Below are 17358 nucleotides of genomic sequence, written 5' to 3' on the forward strand. Positions count from 1 at the left end.
ATCTTTTTAACCGACTTCAAAAAAAGGAGGAGGTTCTCAATTCGTCGGAATCTTATGTTACCGGATTACTCGAAGACGCCTGGACCGATTTAAAAAAAAAATTTTGTTTGAAAGGGTATAACTTCAAAGTTGATCCCATTTAAATTTGGTGAAGATCTGATGAACATCTTCGAAGATAGATAATGGAACTCCTCAACGGATAAGAGTAAATTGCTCGCGATCAGTGTAATAGCTTAGTAAACAGTAGATTTTTAACCAGGCATAGCATATTTTAATACCACGGGGCCACTAAAAATTGTAAAATATTTTTAAAAACCGACTTCGATACACAAACACTAAAAATTTAAAAATAATTAAATTTATTACCGAATATATTATGTATACAAGAGTTAATATAGTTACATAATAATATTTTTTGGGGTCGGTGCCAATGAGGTGCCATTGTGGAGTCTCATCGATTCTAGACGAAACGTCTAGACGATTCGCGCAGCTAAAGCTAATTTTAATTTTATATCAATACCGAGAACGGGTCTCCTCTCAGAATAATAAAGCCTAAAGGTATAGGGCACAGTCAGCCACGCTGGCCAAGTGCGGATTAGCAGACTTCACACACTTTAGAGAACAATATGGAAAACGTTCAGGCATGCAGGTTATTGTAATTCCTCACGATATTTTCCTTCGCCGTTAAAACTCCGTTATATAAAAATGGCCGTGAGCCGGAAAGTCCTTGAGTGGAGACCGCGTTTAAGCAAGCGTAGTGTGGGACGCCCTCCAGCACGATGGACCGACGATATAAATAGGCTGGCGGAAAGTGGCTGGATGAGGAAGGATCCGATAAGAAAGGATTTTTGAAAATTCAACCCCTAAGGGCGTGAAATAGGGGTTTGAAATTTTTGTAGTCCACGCGAACGAAGTCGCGAGCATAAATAAGCTAGTAAGTATAAAAATGGCATTGTTTTTAATTATTTGTAAAATAAAAATGTGATGAATAACATGAAAAATGAAAATCTAAGAGGTGCATAATGTATGATCTGAGCATAAATTCCAATTATTTTCCATTTAGTATGCGCGAGGTATGTACAATGTACATATTAGCGTACTTACATTGGAATTTATGTGTTTTACCTCTGTTCAGCGTAACATGTATTATGGAGTAAGAGCCAGCGCGTGCCAGACCTTCGTTATTTTATAAAAGCTGAAAGTTGTCCCCCAACACACACTCGTTCCGCGATCAAGTGGCTTTAGGAGATAACAGGTAACAATGGTGTAAAAAATAAAATGTAAAAAATATTATAAGTCCCACAAATTGCTATTGCGCTGGAACCATGTCTCATTAACATCGAAATGACGTCATTTTTAATGTCATGTCAGCCGAAATAAAAATATACCATCAGCTCGAAACTTCAGTCTAGTGCTGACGTCACTAAAATGGCGGCCACGCGCATTAGAAATTTGCGGGCCTTTCGGGGAAAGTCTAAGTTTTTTCATATTTTTTTCGGAATAGTATTAGAAATCACGTCATGCGTTGCGAGACATTTAGTGTCACAGTGTTCAGTGTTCAGTGCACACACAACCCCCTCTGCCAGATGCTCTTAAACATTAATAAATTTATTAACCTTTAAGGGCGTCTGGCAGGGGGATGCCACGACACTAAGTATCTGACAATGCATGACGTGATTTCTAATACTTTAAATGCAGAGAAACTTTCAGCTTTTATAAAATAACGAAGGTCTGGCACGCGCTGGCTCTTTCTCTATTAGGTAGGTACTAAATGAAAATATGTTCATAATTCTAGGAATTTCAATGTTCAATTCAATTTCAATTTCCAACGATGGATATACAGACCGACCTACCTAAGTTATGATTTTTATTTTTTTTATTCAAATGCAAGTTATTTCTTGACTGCAATCTCACCTGGTAGTAAGTGATGATGCAGTCTAAGATGGTAACGGGCTAACCTGGAAGGGGTATGTGAGTTAAACCCATACCCCTTTGGTTTTTACACAGCATCGTACCGGAACGCTAAATCGCTTGGCGGCACGTTTTGCTATTCTCGCTGCCTACCTTATTACCGCAGTACTCTATAATTCTATTTTCCCAACGCTTACAGTTCAATCAATCAGTCTGTTTGCGTCCACTGCTGGACATAGGCCTTCCCAAGAGCGCGCCACAACACACGATCCTCCGCCTTCCTCATCCACCCACTTCCCGCTACCTTCCTAAGGTCGTCAGTCCATCGGGTTGGAGGTCGTTCCTCACTGCGGTTGCTGATACGCGATCCAGGATCCACTCTGGATCGCGTATCTCCAGAACACGTCTGCCCCAGCGGCCATCGCTTCTGCAGCAGACGTGGCCTGCCCACTGCCACTTCAGCTCGCTAATTCGTTGAGCCATGTCAGTCACTCTGGTTCTCCTACGGATTTCCTAGCTACAGATTTAGTCCCTCAGAGAGATACCCAACATAGCCCGCTCCGTAGCACGCTGAGCGACTTTGAACTTGTGGACAAGGCCAACTGTCAGTGTCCACGTTTCAGTGCCATACGTCATCACAACGTTTACAGTTGCACTGTTTTCTTGTGTAAATTGTGTGTCTGGGCGATGGAGAGAGCTATGCTTGGAGATCAAATCAGAAATGAGGAGATCCGTAGGAGAACTAGAGTAACCCACATAGGTCAACGGGTTGTGAAGCTGAAGTGGCAAAGGGCAGGGCACATAGTTCGTAAAACCGAAAGACGTTGGGGTCCCAAGGTGCTGGAATGGCGACCTCGCACCGGAACACGCAGTGATGGCAAAACCCCCCACTAGGTGGACGGACGGTATCAGACGAGTCGCAGGTCCCTACAAGAGATCTATGTCCAGCATTGGTGATGATGATGATGATGATTGTGTAATTTCTCTCCGTATTCTCTCTCTGGTCTCTCCGCGCCCGTTATCAAGTCTATATAATTGTGTTAGATTGGGCGTCGAGCGCGGCGTGTGTAAATATTGCCGCTGCTGTGGGGTGGTGGGGTGTGTAAGTGGGGATAAATACGAAAGGGCTTTACTTGTACATTCTAAAACAGATTTTTATTTATTTTTAGGCATATCAGTTTCTCATTTATCGTACAAAATGCCGATAAAATACGATTGTAGTACCTACGGAACCCTCAGTGCGCGAGTCTGATTCGCACTTGGCCGGTTTTTTACATTATAGAATAGGATCTTGGGCTGTAGTAATAAAATGATGTGATTTTTTAATAATATTAACTTAAAAAGTACTTAAAAATCCGGTCCATTAGTTTTTTATTATTCCGTCACAAGTTGGCCCTTGACTTAGTCAGTTTTTAGTTAAGAGTTTTTCAGGACATACAGACTACTTTTTACTTCCATCGTGAAACCAATAGTGAATAGACAAGACAGCCTTCACCGAAAATGTTACGCTAATAATAATAAAGTGAAACTTTGTTAATGCGTCATAAAATGAGTGGGTCAAAGGAGTCTGCGAAGTGATTGTCATTTTAACCCCACTTTATAGCTTTCAGCGTCTCTCGGCTCAACTAGAAACTAGATCGAAGAATACATTTCAACATTTTATAGCGAAAAGTTAAGATTTCGGCTGGAAATAATTGTACTTATTCAGTTGTAGTAACGCCATCTCTTACCTAAATTAAATCCCAACCCATATTATTAATGCAAAGTGATGTTTGTTTGTTCGTTTGTCCTTCAAACACAATGAGCACATGCAGCAATGGATTGACGTGATTATTTGCATGGGTATAGCTAAAGACCTTGAAAGTGACATAGGCTGGAAAGTGGCATAGATCGTAAGCAATTGTGCGTCCGTTGTGTCAGTACCCGTAGTACAAGATTTTACGTCTCACCAAACCAAACCAAATTCGAGAGTTGAAATACTTCCGCGTTACAGTAAACTGGATCTTAAACGCCTTGTTTTAAAGCTCAAGTTTGTCTACACTTCTACAGCCAGCGCTCCAAGCGGAAACATTGCGAAATTAAAATCAGTGGCATTGAATATTTGACTTCAATTCAAGGCTGTTTAGGTCCATTTTACTGTAACGCGGAAGTATTTCGACTCTCGAATTTGGTTTGGTTTGGTGAGACGTAAAATCTTGTACTACGGGTACTGATCTTCTTTCCACTCACATGCAAACTGTGGGACCAACTCCCTTCGGCAGTGTTCCCTTTAGATTACAACATGGGGTTATTCAAGGGGCGGTCCAACAAATTCCTGAAAGGCCGGCAACGCATCGGCGGTTCCTCTGGTGCTGCAAATGTTCATGGGCGGCGGTAATCACTTAACATCAGGTGACCCGCCTGCTCGTTTGCTCGCTATCTCTATTTTAAAAAAGGCTACTTTTATCCATACTAATATTATAAATGCGAAAGTGTGTCTGTCTGTCTGTCTGCTAGCTTTTCACGGCTCAACCGTTCAACCGATTTTGACGAAATTTGGTACAGGGGTAGCTTGCGACCCGGGGAAGGACATAGGCTACTTTTTATCCCGGAATATTTAAGAGTTCCCACAGGATTTTTAAAAACCTAAATCCACGCGTGCGAAGTCGCGGGCATCAGCTAGTTTTTTACAAAATAGAGAAGATTTTTAAACAACTTAAATCCACGCCAACAAAATTGTGGTAAATTAAAACTACCTGACTATTCATAAGCACTTTTATAAAGTTTACATGAATAAAAAAACATTCTATTCTATTCTATTCTATTCAAAGTCGCGGGCACGCGTGGCGCGTAAATACATAGATAGTTAAAGTTTCACGAAAACAATGTGTGCTGGAATTATTCCTCTCAAACTACCCGCACGTTGCCGGGGCAGGTCAACTAGTTTCTATAGAGCCTCAATAGCTCAACCGGTATAGGAGTGGACTGAAAACCGAAAGGTCGACGGTTCAAATCCCGCCCGTTGCACTATTATCGTACCTACTCCTAGCACAAGCCTGACGCTTAATTAGAGAGGAAAGGGGAATATTAGTCATTTAATATGGCTAATATTCTTTAAAAAAAAAAGTTTATTAATAAAGCGTTTGAGTTCTCTTTAAGTTGTGTGTTTAAGATTTAATTTAAACATCTAATTCTCAGGTGCGCGTTACCTTCCCGCTGTATCATAATTCGTATTAAACACGCTCGCAATGTACGGAACACAGTAATCCTGTTCAAACCGTTACAATCTCATTACCGCTCGTTACAGACGAATATCCGTCTGTTATTAACTTTACATAAGATTGTAGGCCAGGAGACCACCGTCAAAATCATTAGAATATAATATAATATATATTTTACTAGCTTATGCTCGCGACTTCGTCCGCGTGGACTACACAAATTTAATCATCTATCTACATCAATACAAACTCAATTAATGAATGTACGAGACATAATCATCCAAAATGTCACTTTTCCGAGATAAGCTATCAAAGTTGTATTGGCAAAGTGTCATCTCTTTTCGTAGAGCGTTGTCTCTGTCATTGAAAAAGACAAAACCGCACATAGGTATGAGTGACAAAGACAACGCTCTAAAGAGCCGAAACCTTATTCTTAGGTCGATGTACAATATTTCTTGCCAGCTAGTTTGTGATGACGCCATCATAAAATCTTCAAAGCCCTTTGCATATTATTTCGAACTTTCCTACTACATTTTACACCTGTCTCTTAGACTATAGCGTGTCGTATAATATGTAAGGCATTAAATAGGGCCGGGGGTAGGTGTAGACTGTAGGTAGGTATTGTCGTATAAAGTCGCGATATAGCGAGCGGAATTACGACATTACGTTGCGCGTAGAAAGAGACCAGTTTCCCACTTCGTGTGTTATTGCAGTACAAGTTATAAGCGTAAGCGGATTTGTTCGCCTGGAGCAAAGTTGCCGTCCTTGTCTTTATGATTTTGTCGTAAAAAAAAACTGTATGACAATAAAAACAGATCGATTTTTCATTCAAACAAACTTTTCCAAGTACTTTTGAAACATTAGTATCACTGGTTCAGAATGCCTTTCATACCGAGAAGAACCAGCAAGAAACTCGGCGGTTGTTCTTTTCAAAGATGCAAGTATATTAGCATATGAGTAGAGACATTACTGTCCAGGCTGTCCAGGCAATTTACGGCCGACTAACACTAGAACACACAGCACACTATTTAACTGGTTTTAGATTAATAAACTGTAAATTGTAAACACTCAGTCAATAAAGGCTTTATTTATTTATTTATTTAGCATTGGAAGGACGAAGTGAAGCCGAGGACTTCCTATGTGGTTTTAAGATAATGAGGTGCTAGCTGAGTCATTATACACTAACGAAGGCTGTTATTTAATATTTCGGCCGAAACTTTTTAAGTAATTTTCTCTCATTTCCAAGAAACAATAAAAAAGGAATTCGAATGAATGGATGAGGTCTTTTAACAACGCCTTTCCAGCTCCATGGTATAGGATATTTTTTATGCTGGGAAATCAAAAAGTATGATCTAAAAATAAAAATATTTTGCCCCTGGAATTATAATAAGTAACGCTAAACTGTCATACCTTGCACTCTCACCCTACACAATGGTAAGGGGCGATCCGCAGCGGAACGCACTCAGGTTCCAACTGCTCTGCCACGCGTCGCTGTCGCGTTACTGATACTCATTATCATAAACCGACTCCTTATATGTCTTCTTACTCGTTTGAGATGGGAGGGTCCTTTTGTGACCCGTCTCTTATACTATTTCAGGGATTTACAGTTAAGTTTTCCTTAGTTTTTTTCTATATTTTTTTTAAAGAATTTAGCGAAGTTCATTATGATGACTAATATTCCCCTTTCCCCTCCAACTAAGCGTAAAGCTTGTGCTAGGAGAAGGTACGACAATAGGGCAACGGGTGGGATTTGAACCGGCAACCTTTCAGAATTCAGTATGCTCCTTTAACCGTTGAGCTATTGAGGTTTTGCTTAGAAGCTAAATAAATTGCAGAAACCTTCTCGGAGAAACACGCAAGCGACGCGATTTTTAGACCTTGTGGAGTTAGGTTTTTCACTCGTATCATTTCCGAGCGAGTGAGATGAAAAAAAAAAACCGGCCAAGTGCGAGTCAGGCTCGCGCAATGAGGGTTCCGTACTACAGTCGTATGTTTTCGACATTTTGCACGATAATTCAAAAACTATGATGCATAAAAATAAAATAAAATCTGTTTTAGAATGTACAATTGTACAGGTATCATAAATGATTCCCCACTTGATATAGTCACCCACTTCGAAAGTTGAAAATACTAATTATTAGTTCATGACCACAATTTAACTTTTTTTGTGTGATCTAACCCTAAATTCACGGTTTTCAGATTTTTCCCCAAATGTCAGCTATAAGATCTACCTACCTGCCAAATTTCATGATTCTAGGTCAACGGGAAGTACCCTGTAGATTTCTTGACAGACAGACGGACAGACAGACAGACAGACAGACAGACAGACAGACAGACAGACAGACAGACGGACAACAAAGTGATCCCATAAGGGTTCCGTTTTTCCTTTTGAGGTACGGAACCCTAATAACAGCAAACAACAATCACTAAGTTAAAGTATTTTTCTAAAGTATGTATGTCATGGCGCCGATTCTGTTGTCTTTCTCTAAACTAAATTTAGAGTATCTGCATCTTTTTCTTTTTAATATTGCTAAAAAAGGACGGAACATGAATTTTACATTTAAAGACTCTAAATAGTGCACGCTACAAAAAACAATATGCTCGTGACTGGCAGGTAAAGGTTTGACAGTTCTAAATGAAATTTAAAACTGTGTCTGTCCTTTTCATATTAGATTAGTAAAAAGAGGATGCGAATACTCTAAAATTTAGTTGTGCTCAGAATCAGTACAAGTGTCTTTTAATATTTAACAATGAACAACACTCACTAAGTTACAATTTTTTTCACAAGTACGACATTGTGGCTAATTCCGTTGTACACAATCTCTAAACTAAACTAAAATGGCACGTCTAAATCTATTGCTATCCCTTTCATAATGTTGCTTGCGGAAAAGGACAACACTAGATTTAGACCTGTTAATTTAGTTTAGTTTAGAGATTGTGTACAAGAGAATCGGGCCCATTGTAACCTTTTATAGTTTAATTTTCGAAAGATCCAATAGCTGGAGGCTTCTCTCCATCGTATTAAAATGCACGTAATGCCTCCTCACCACGTCACGCCGAGCCAACGAGCTCTTGACCCAATTAAATTTTGCGTCATCTCGATTATGAGGGAACGTTATCATAATGTTTTCTTTGAATTGCAAGTCTATTGTTGGTTCCTGATTGGAGCAAACATAACCTCTTTAAAGACGTTTTTGTTGTTTTGCCTCCATGTTTCTTTTATACTGAGGGTTTGCTAAACACCATAATATTATGTTTCCTCTGTTAAGTTTTAGTATTCACAAAATACGTTAATTCTAGCGTATTCAGCAGTTCTTCACAGATGAATAATATATTCGCGCAGTGTGAGCCCCGCATTTTATGGCCTCGGCATGCGAAATTATCTCCGTGCGATGTAAAATGTTAAAAATTATGCAACATTTGCGCGTTATTTCCCCTGGAAATTGTCCGATTTAATTAAAACAGGCATTGCTCCTGAATGCCATGGCCTGACTCCCGACATTCGGACACAACAATAAGTGGGATGTCACAAAAATGTGGGTAGTTACATTTTAATTACGTTCAGATTTGACCGTACAGGGCTCGGATTTTCTGACACTAGCTTATGCCCGCGACTTAAATTGAAACTCATAGTCAAGATAGGGGCTTCTTTAGAGGACGGTTTAAATGACGTGTTATATTCAACCTTTATGCAATTCACTAGCTGATGCCCGCGACTTCATACGCGTGGATTTAGATTATTAAAAATCCCGCGGGAACTCTTTAATTTACCGGGATAAAAAGAGCCTATGTCACTCTCCAGGTCTTCAACTAAACCCATGCAGAAAACCACGTCAATCCATTGCCCCGTTGCGCCGTGATTGAAGGACAAACCAACAAACAAACACATTTTCGCATTTAAAATAGGAATACTCAATAGGTCTGGCGGACTGTAAAGCAATCAGGTTGATTTGGTTTGAAATAACTTCTTTATGCCACGTAAAAAGGGCATATGTTCTGATAATCCCGGAACCAAAAGGAGAGAGTAAACCGTGAATTGATTGAGATATATCCCCTTTCAAATAAACAAGTAGTAATTTATCGCAAAACGAACTTTCACCGTGCTTTTACCATGCGCAGTAAAACACCCCATAAGTTATCAACTCGTTCAAACTAGGGTTGTTCTATATTCACTCACTTTACTAAAGTATCGATTCGATTATGAGACTAAAACATTAAAAATAATTGATATCGATAAAGCGTTTCTGCTATAGATACATACATACATTATAATCCGGGTAGGTATCTTTAAAACAAGAGTGAATAGGCACTTTCTAAGCAAACGCGTCCCATATTAGGCCGCATCATCACTTCCCATTAGGTGTGATCGTGCTCAAAGCGTGCGCCTATAATGAATAAAAAAAATACTCTGTCATGTTATCAAAACATTTTCATCCATTTACTAGCAAACGCCAGCGCCTTTGCTCCCGTGAATATTTCGAAAAATCCGGTCTTATTCTTTGTCTACATCATAAAGAGAAATTGTGCAAAATTTAAGCTTTGTTGGTCAAAGTGTTTGGGGCGTTGATGAATTAGTCTGTAAATCAAGATTTTTTTGTATAATATATATTTTATCATCATCATGATCAACTCATCGCCGGCCCACTACTGAGCACGAGTCTTCTCTCAGGGTGAGAAGGGGTTGTGCTATAGTCTGCCACGCGGGCCCTGTGGGGATTGGCAGACTTCACACACTATTAAAAATATTATAAAGAGCTCCAGAGCAAACATCCACTCACTATCCAGGCTTCTTCGCGATGTTTTGATATTTTAGTTAGTTAGTCTATAGTTTCAAACCCAGAAGATGTCACAAATGTGACTGATATCACGTACTTTATAGCTTTCAGATTTAAATTGTTCGATCTGCCAGTTTTTAAGAAAATTGATGTTTTTATTCGAACATGAAAAAATTACCATTACATAATATCGATGTTTTTCCCAACCATCCCATTCCCTATCCCTAGTTCTCAAACACATCCAACAATTTTACGACCATTTCTGGATATGTTTATCGTAGTACATCGTTTCGTCAGTTAGTTCCTTACATTTGTATTTAACATTTACAACTTTTTTAAGTGAAGGGTACTTTAAAGTAAACAATGGTACTGATTCTGAGCACAACTAAATTTTAGAGCATTCACATCTTCTTACTAATATAATTTGAAAAGGACAGACATAGTTTGATAGTTTTAAGTTTAATTCAGAGCCGTCAAACCTTGTGACTTTAGCTGCCAGTCGCGAGCGTTTGTAGCGTGCACTAAAATTTAGAGTCTCATGTTCCGTCCTTTTTTAGCAATATTAAAAAGAAAAGGATGCAGATACTACAAATTTAGTTTAGCGAAAAACAACAGAATCAGTGCTACTACGTGGTGCGATTACTCTCTCACATCAACAAATTAAAAAAATGTGACTAATTACCATATTAAAAGTGTGTTTGTTTATTGGTTTGTACTTCAGTCACCGCTGCAACGGAGCTACAGATCTTTTATTTTTAGGGTTCCGTACCTCAAAAGAAAAACCGAACCCTTATAGGATCACTTTTTTGTCTGTCTGTCTGTCAAGAAACCTACAGGGTACTTCCCGTTGACCTAGAATCATGAAATTTGGCAGGTTGGTAGGTCTTATAGCAGATATAAGGGAAAAATCTGAAGACCGTGAATTTGTGGTTACATCACACAAAAAAAAAATTGTGGTCATGAAGTAATAATTAGTATTTTAAATTTTCGAAGTAAGATAATTACTATATTAAGTGGGGTATCATTGTCATCAATTATCATGCAAAATGTCGAAAAATACGACTGTAGGACGGAACCCTCGATGCGCGAGTCTGACTCGCACTTGACCGGTTTTTTGTAATCCCTGTCGTTAGTTCGAACATCCAATATTTAACGAGCATGTTACTGAATATGTCTGTTTTTATTCAAATACAAGTTAGCCCTTGACTGCAATTTCACCGTAAGTGTTGTAGTGTAAGTAAGTTGTAAGTGATGATGCAGTCTAAGATGGAAGCAGGCTAAGCGGGAAGGGGTATGTCAGTTTTATTAAACCCATACCCCTTTGGTTTCCACACGCCATCATATTATCGGAACGCTATGTCGCTAGGCGGCACTGCCTTGCCGGCTTTCTTGTACGATGGTGCGGAACACTTCACGTGCGAGTCTTACTCTCACTTGACCGGTTTTTTGTAATCCCTGTCGTTAGTTTAAACATTTAACGAGCATGTTACTGAATATGTCTGTTAGTCCTTACATTCGTACTAACATTTACAGCTCTCAAAGTAAACGTTACGGGGTGATCCCCTTGTGCTTTAATGTGGCCATTAAAACTACCGTGTGTTATTACGTCTTCTATTTTCAGCTCGCTTTTTATTGCTGTTATAACGTTTCCAAAAACACGTTTCACTTAAGTGTCTTAACGTTTTTTATGAGTCCTAATCTACCTTATGTTTTCACGTATGACGTTTTCTATTGTGCCTTCAAAGTTATGGAAGTATGAGTTTAGATTACACCTTGCTATTCGCATAATGAGAAGTTTCATGTAAAAATAGTGATGCTATAAAGTACCTGGCAATTAATGCTACTTAGACATTGCTACCGAATTTTTAACCGACCGAACCGAAAGGAGGAGGTTCTCAATTCGTCGGAATCTTCCCCCATTATTTGAAGACGCCTGGACCGATTTTGAAAATTGTTTTTTTATTTGAAAGAATATACTTCCAAGGTTGTCCCATATATAGCATAGGTACATAGCATACATGGGGCCACTAAAAATTATGAAATATTTTTTTTTACAAAAAAATAAAAACTGACTTCAATACCTAACCGTGTTTGTACACTAAAAATTAAAACATAATTTAATTTATTACCGAATATATTATGTATACAAGAGTTAATAGAGTTCTAAAATAATATTTTTTGGAGTCGGTGCCAATGAGGTGCAAGTATGGAGTCTCAAAAAATTATGAACTATGAAGTACTTATAGACGATTCAGCTAATAAGCTAATTGGCACCGACCCCAAAAAAATATATGATAGAACTATATTTAGTCTTATTCGGTAATAAATTAAATTGTTTTTTAATTTTTAGTGTACAAACACGGTTAGGTATTGAAGCCAGTTTTTATTTTTTTTAGCTCGTCATCTCTCAAATATTGACTCTCCGCTCAACTCCGCTTCAGTGGAAATGCACTTTTATAGTCCTATTGACTAATGGCTACCCTTTTTTAAAAAAATATCTCAAAAATGTACAGCGTAAATGCAATTCATATTAATTATTACAATAGGATACGAAATGAGTTCGGCGCTTAAAATATCACGACCGTTGTTATTGTTTAACTCATAATTAATGTTATCGACATTGATTCATTAAAGCAATACAACGGATAAATTAAGCTTTTAATAATTGATCCTACAAAATAATAACCGATAAATTCTTCCCTTGTTACAGATTCCAGAGACAAACAAAATGGCCGATTGGACGCTACGCCTTTGTGTAGTCTTGAGTATGAAGATTTTGTTAGTGGCTGCAGATTTCACGGCCAACTGTCCAACACAATGCAAATGCGTCTGGGCCAGCGGAAACAAACAAGCGGATTGTTCCCATGCAGAATATCATGATATACCCAAAACCCTAAGCCCAGAAATACAAATCTTAGACCTAACTGGCAACGAACTCTACGAAGTCACGAGGCACGCCTTCGAAGACGTCCGATTAATCAATCTAAAGAAACTCATATTGAGAGAATGTAAGTTGATAACGATACACAAAAACGGACTGAGCGACCTCGCGATCATGATCGAACTAGATTTATCGAAAAACGACCTTAAAATGTTGCACCCCGACACTTTCAGGGAAACAGCAAAAATAAGATGGATCTTACTCAACGATAATCAAATCGAGAAACTAGAGGATGGCTTATTTAACAATTTGCCATTCTTACAAAAAGTCGATTTGAGTAACAACCGCATAGTACAACTCGGGTTGAAAACCTTTATGAATGTGCCAAAGCTAAATATTTTAAGACTCGACGGTAATAAACTAGAGCACCTCAAAATAGACACGCTGAGCGCTTTAACATCATTGTCTAACCTAGATGTCCACGATAACCCCTGGAGATGCGATTGCTATTTGCAGCCTTTTAGAAATTGGGTGATCAGTAAAAATCTCTACACTTCACCGATAGCTTGTAGTGAACCAGCTAAAGTTCATGGGAAGCTATGGAAGGAGTTAGATTCCAGTGACTTTGCTTGCAGGCCGAGCATCGTCTACCCTTCCACTAGAACCACGTTGCGGTCGTCGGACGAAAATGTCACTTTGTCTTGCCAAGTTGACGGAAATCCTTTACCAGAAGTCAATTGGGTGTTGAACGCTCAAATAATTGATGGAACACATAGATACCAGGGTGAAATCAAATATTATGTGACACAAACCAGTTCGGAAAATAGTAAATGGGTTAATTTGACCATCGTTGATGCTAGTAGCGATGATAATGGCGAATATCTGTGTGTAGCCAAGAATGCTGGCGGAGTAGAAGAAAGAAGTTTGACTTTAGCTATAGCTCACACTCCGCCTGATATAGACGTACCGCCCGGGATGGCCACTAACATGCTACCAGTTCTCATAGGAGTGTCATGTGTCATTGCTATATTCTTGATAGCAATAATAATAGGCGTGGTCATCCTTTGCTTCTGCTTGTGTAGAAGACGAGGAGCAGCGAAGAAGAAAGCTGAGAATTCCAACGGAGAAGCTTTAATCGAGGGGTCGATCATACCAGAGATGGAGAAGAGTCTGATAACGGCTGTGAACCCAGTGACTAAACCACCGCGAAGGTACGATGCTCCTCCGTCCATCATGAGTGGAACGACGGAGATGTCAGAACTGAATAAAACCTTGCTCGATAACGATTCAGTTTTCGGTAAGTTTGAACTATCTATCTTTCTGATGAAGCATATACAGTGCTACAAAGCTATCTTGGCGCGTGGCGAAAATCGGAACTAACGTTGCCTTCAAGTGTCCCCTTTGTTCTTGTTTGAATATTCTAAGCCTTTGTTCTCCAACAGCGCCCCCTGTCAGTGTCATTTAAGTGCCAAGAGAGCCTTGTCGCACTGTAAATACTGGCCTTTTTATCAAAATTGATCCACCCTGACCAAATTACACATAAGTTAAATATGTTTTTTCTTTTCTTTAATTTTATTAAAATTGTTGAAGCTGGAGTCCTGGACTGCTACGGCATTATTTTGAATAGAATTGCGGGTTTTTGGGAGGCCGTCCGTAATTCTAATAATAAGCTGATTAAAGTCATCGCTCAGGCATCCCCTGTACCAAAACTTATCTTGAAAAAATATCGTAATTCTAATTTTGTTTGTTTACAGCTCACAATGACGACGAGAAAAGGTCGATTGGCTTCGACATGCAAGCGCTTCGGTCACAGGATGCCCTCAATGCAGAATATGGACGAACTGACGGTCGAGCATACCCACCAGATTTACTATCATTCCCAGCAAGAGCTGCCCAAATCTCACCGGCAGCGAGCAACGCGTCCACAGTCCCAGATACCAGCAGACTGCAAGTCAACCCAGTCAGCCCCATCCATTCGCCTATTTACGGCATGACCACCAATCAGAACCTCTTTAGAACCTTACCCTACTCTCGATCTCAGTCGCCTTTCACGGCGCCAATCACACCACCCGTAGTAACCCCAAGACAAGGTTACGTAACCATACCGAGAAGACCCAGAGTACCATCCTGGTCGAGCACAGCCAGCACTGCAATACTTCCAAGCGCTGAAGCACAAGAACCTTTATACGATAACTTGGGATTGAGGACAACAGCAGATGGCAGCTCAGTACTTTCACTGAACATGGCGGGATTGGAACAACAATTCTCTCCTATGAGAAACAGACCTTTACCAGCAACACCTACAGTAGCTTACCCTGCTCATCCAGTATACTACGCTCCTATAGAAGAACAGGAACCAGCACCATCTCCCGTCCCCCCTCCGTTCACACCGACCAGAAACAGCATTAGCTCCCAAATATCCAACCAGCTCTCAACTCCAGGCCCACAAGAACCGGTAAACCCAAGAATGAGTTGGACGGCAAAAAGTACTTCGACCCCCCAACATGAACCTAGAAAACAAATGGCTCATACCATAGATAATAGGAATGGAGACGCACAGTCACAGAATTCTGACAATAGTACATTAAGTCGTAGAGGAAAACCAGAAACTGGTTCGTTGAGAAGGAACCCAAGAAGTGAAAACAATGAAGTGAGTTCTCCATCCAAAGATGATCCAAGGAAAAATGAGAGCAATGCATCGTTGAATCAATCAGGTACTATGGGAAGAAGTGGTAAAATTCCTCCAAGACCACCCCCTAAGCCTAAGAAAAAGCCTAGTGCGGAAGTAAGTGCCACAGAGCCACTGTTCGAAGACGAAGGTGAGGATGGGACGGAAGTGTAGCAATACCCCAATGAAGTCATTGATCCCAATGAAGTCATTGATCCTGATGAAGTCATTGAACCCAATGCAGTCATTGATCCCAATGAAGTCATTGATCCCAATGAACATGAACCAAGTGCCAACGAGCTTGTAGTGACTGACAGTGAAGTGAAGTGATATAAGTGAACGATGTGAAGTGCAATCGGATCATTATTTTGCGGTGCTCGTGTAAATAACTTGTGCTAGATTTTTTACTATACAACAAGTACATTATGGACCATTTCGCAATCTTAGTATAAGTATACTGTTAGAATAAAAAGCCATGATTAAGTTTAAACGTTTGCAACCCGTGTGCTTATACTCTATCCGTGGAATGGTTTTAGAATAGCGCTCTCTCTGTTACGTAATTCCATATAAATGATAGAGACAAACAGAGAGAGCACTATACTACCTTCAATCCGCGGATAGGGTATAGTATGAGGTTTTGCATCTCACCAACGTTGATAGAATTAGAGAGTCGAAACGCAATAACGTCAAAGTAAAATGGGCTTAAAGGCTCTTGAATTCAAGAATTAAAGGCTCTTAGAATTAAGTCAAATATTCACCACCACTGATTTTAATTTCGCAACATTTCCGCTTGGAGCGCTGACTGTAGATGTATAGACAAACTTGAGCTTTAAAACAAGACTGCTAAGCTCCAGTTTACTATAACGCTGAAACGCTGCGACACTCGAATACTATCTAACTAGTGAGATATAAATTGTTATACTCAGCATACTGTACGCTTAGTATACCATTTTACGTCTCACGAACGTTGATAGTATTAGAATAGAGTCGATACACTTTAGCGTTAAAGTAAAATGGCCCTTAACTGCCTTGTTTTAATGCTCAAGTTTGTACATATATTTATAGCCAGCGCTCCAAGCGGAAACGTTGCGAATTTAAAATAATTGGTACTGAATTTTTGGCTTTAAATCAAGGCGCTTTAGGTCCATTTTACTTTGACGTTATTTTGTTTCGACTCTCGAATACTATCAAAATTCGTGAGAAGTAAAATCTCATACTTTGGGCACTGTACACTATGCGTTACATAACTATTGTAAGTATTTATTCTTTGTGGTAATGTTTTAACGTTGTAGATCAGTGAAACGGTAGACTTCTCTATTCGCCGATCGTTACGGCATATTCATCGATTTTCAAGACTGATTATTCTAAATTTTTTCTCGTGTTCAACATTCCTCATTATTAATTCCATGTCTCACATTCGGAAACACATTTCCAAAAAACAGATTTTTTATTTTATTTTATTGAATCTATTTGTTTTAGAGTTAGGTCCCAGGACCGCCAGACCTTATTTTCTGAGACATTGGGTTCTTGGACCATTTACAACGAGAGGGTTTAGTGAAAGAGCGGTTACACACTGCATCCGATCCGAATCCGTGAAAATACGTGTCGAAGTAGTCTTTTTTAAATCAAAACCCCTGATATTTGTATTTCAGGTGCTTGATGTCGAAAAATTTTATTTATTTAAAATTATTTAGAAATTTCCTTGAAGTGTAGGTAAAATACTATAAAAATGATAAAATATAGTCATAGAACTATTTGCACGGTAGTTTACGAATTACATCCGAATTCCGTTATCCGTAAGTCTCCAATTCGGAAGAAATTCGGACCGAGGAAGCCGTAGTACTGGTTGTACGAACGCTTTCGCATTACCTCGGATAATATAATAGCTTTGATTTTGATCAAAAATCGGATTAGTGCGTAAGCGAA

At 39.3% G+C, this 17358-nt stretch overlaps 1 protein-coding gene across 3 annotated transcripts in view; it reads left to right on the top strand.

Annotated features, from left to right (window-relative positions):
* Window positions 1-17030, top strand: part of kek5 (kekkon 5) — a 261070-nt gene extending 244040 nt beyond the window's left edge. For all 3 annotated transcript variants that reach the window (XM_069506203.1, XM_069506202.1, XM_034980723.2), the window contains 2 exons: window positions 12594-14061; window positions 14519-17030. In XM_069506203.1, coding sequence (XP_069362304.1) covers window positions 12612-14061; window positions 14519-15606 — 2538 coding nt within the window. In that variant the 5' untranslated portion in view covers window positions 12594-12611 and the 3' untranslated portion in view covers window positions 15607-17030. The remainder of the gene's footprint in view (window positions 1-12593; window positions 14062-14518) is intronic.
* Window positions 17031-17358: the final 328 nt, after the last annotated feature.

This window comes from Maniola hyperantus, chromosome 22 (genome assembly GCF_902806685.2).
Source record: "Maniola hyperantus chromosome 22, iAphHyp1.2, whole genome shotgun sequence".
Taxonomy (NCBI): Eukaryota; Metazoa; Arthropoda; class Insecta; order Lepidoptera; family Nymphalidae; genus Maniola; species Maniola hyperantus.